The following is a 1,643-nucleotide window of genomic DNA, read 5'->3' as shown; positions in this document are numbered from 1 at the left end:
ATGGGCTGCAGCTTCCGAGTGGCAAAGGTATAGACATGGCCCGTCTCGCTGGCCACCAGCAACAGCACCTGTGTCCCTGTCAGCGTGGACAGCTCATAGGCCTGGGGAGAACGGGGAGGAGATGGGGAGGTCAGCAGACTTCTCTCTACCTGCCTGGGAAGCAGGAGAGGGCGGATTACGGGGATATCAAGCCCCACTCCATCATGACCTTCCTCTCCAGAGGTGGTCCTACCAGCATGTCTGAAGGTGAAGCGGAGCAGGAAAATGCCATGCCCCTTCCCTGAGGGGCAGCCCTGCCCACCTGCACACAGTTCCAACCCCCTCTTGACAGAACATACAACCCCAGCGGACACACAGGGGCCCAAGGAGCTGCCCCTCACCACAGCTTGGTGCCCGGCCTCACAGAGACGGCTCCCATCCCCTCCTCACTGTCACAAGGACAAGGACGACCTCGCTGCTGTACTAGAAGTCACGACCGTCCAGACCCACATAAGACATCAGGGCTGATGTGTGGCGTTTGGGAGCCACCTAAACTCTAAAATGCCCCATGTTTCTTCCCAGAAACGGCACAGGCACTAACCTGTTGCCATTTGTCTTCTGCCCTGTAATACTGTGTGTGCTACCCATTTTCTTCCTTTGTCTTCATACAACAGTGTCCGGACTGATGGGAGGTGGGGGCTAGTTCAGCAGCTACAACCCCACCATGAGCCCAGAACGGGATGGTCCCACGGATGGTCTCCTCACAGCCAACAAGGTCCACAAACCCACCTTGGAAGCAGCTCTGACTTTTGTAGGGGACAAACCGAAACCCCAGCCAGTTTTTCCAGAAGTCTAGCTTCTTGTTTCCCTCCCAGTTCTCCTGCTTCCACCCTGTCCCCTATCTCCTACACCCCAAGACGACTCCTTTCCTCGCCCCTTTTCACGGGGTAATCTGACAGAAAAGGATTTGCTAGGTGCATCTGCAAACCTCCCCGCCTTCCCACCAAACTCCATGCACAGGTTCTCCCCAGGGCTGGGCATCCCACTTGTCTGGGAGGCAGAGGACTCTGAAGCCTGTCTCCGGGGGTGTGCAGGCCTCCGGGGGAGGCATTCAGGACACACGGCCATGCAGGACCTGGCTCGGCCCCTGCGGGTCAGGGCGGCATCCGTCCTCCTGCCCTGCTCCCTGACCTGGAGCCCGGAGCCCATTCCGTCATCAGCATCGCCTGTCCTTCCGGCTAGCGCTACCTCAGAGGTGCCCACCCTCCTCCCACATCTGCTCCCTCATTGTGACACCGCTTCCAGCCTCCTCACCTCCATACCTGCTCCTCTGCTCCCTGATTTGGGGGAGCCCTTCCCCAACACCAGCGCAACGGACCTACTATGGATCCCTGGGTTTCCCGATCCCACGCCTCGCCCCTTCCCTCGGCAAGGGCCCGGCTCCCCTCCCGCGCCCGTCACTCCCACCTCGGCGCCTCTCCCCGCTCCTCCGGACGTTCGCAGCTACTCCCCTCTCCCCACATTTCCCCGGCGGCCCCTCCCCTTGCACTGTCCCGGGGTGAGAGCCATCTCCTCCCACACGCCTCCCGCGGACTCGCCGCCTCTCACCTCCGCCGCGGCGGGCGCTGCCTTCCTCCCGGGGGGCCCCCTGCGCGTCCCCCACC

At 61.6% G+C, this 1,643-nt stretch overlaps 1 protein-coding gene across 1 annotated transcript in view; it reads right to left on the bottom strand.

The window, feature by feature from the left end:
* Window positions 1-1,314, bottom strand: part of SRF (serum response factor) — a 9,059-nt gene extending 7,745 nt beyond the window's left edge. The window contains exons 1-2 of the mRNA XM_023764130.1: window positions 1,294-1,314; window positions 4-101 (exon numbers count right to left, since the gene is read on the bottom strand). Coding sequence (XP_023619898.1) covers window positions 4-101; window positions 1,294-1,299 — 104 coding nt within the window. The 5' untranslated portion in view covers window positions 1,300-1,314. The remainder of the gene's footprint in view (window positions 1-3; window positions 102-1,293) is intronic.
* Between the last annotated feature and the right edge of the window lie 329 nt (window positions 1,315-1,643).

This window comes from Myotis lucifugus, unplaced genomic scaffold (assembly GCF_000147115.1).
Source record: "Myotis lucifugus unplaced genomic scaffold, Myoluc2.0 scaffold_318, whole genome shotgun sequence".
NCBI lineage: Eukaryota > Metazoa > Chordata > Mammalia > Chiroptera > Vespertilionidae > Myotis > Myotis lucifugus.
The sequence above is the reverse complement of the archived record's forward strand: the minus strand, read 5'-3'. Positions and strand labels throughout refer to the sequence as shown.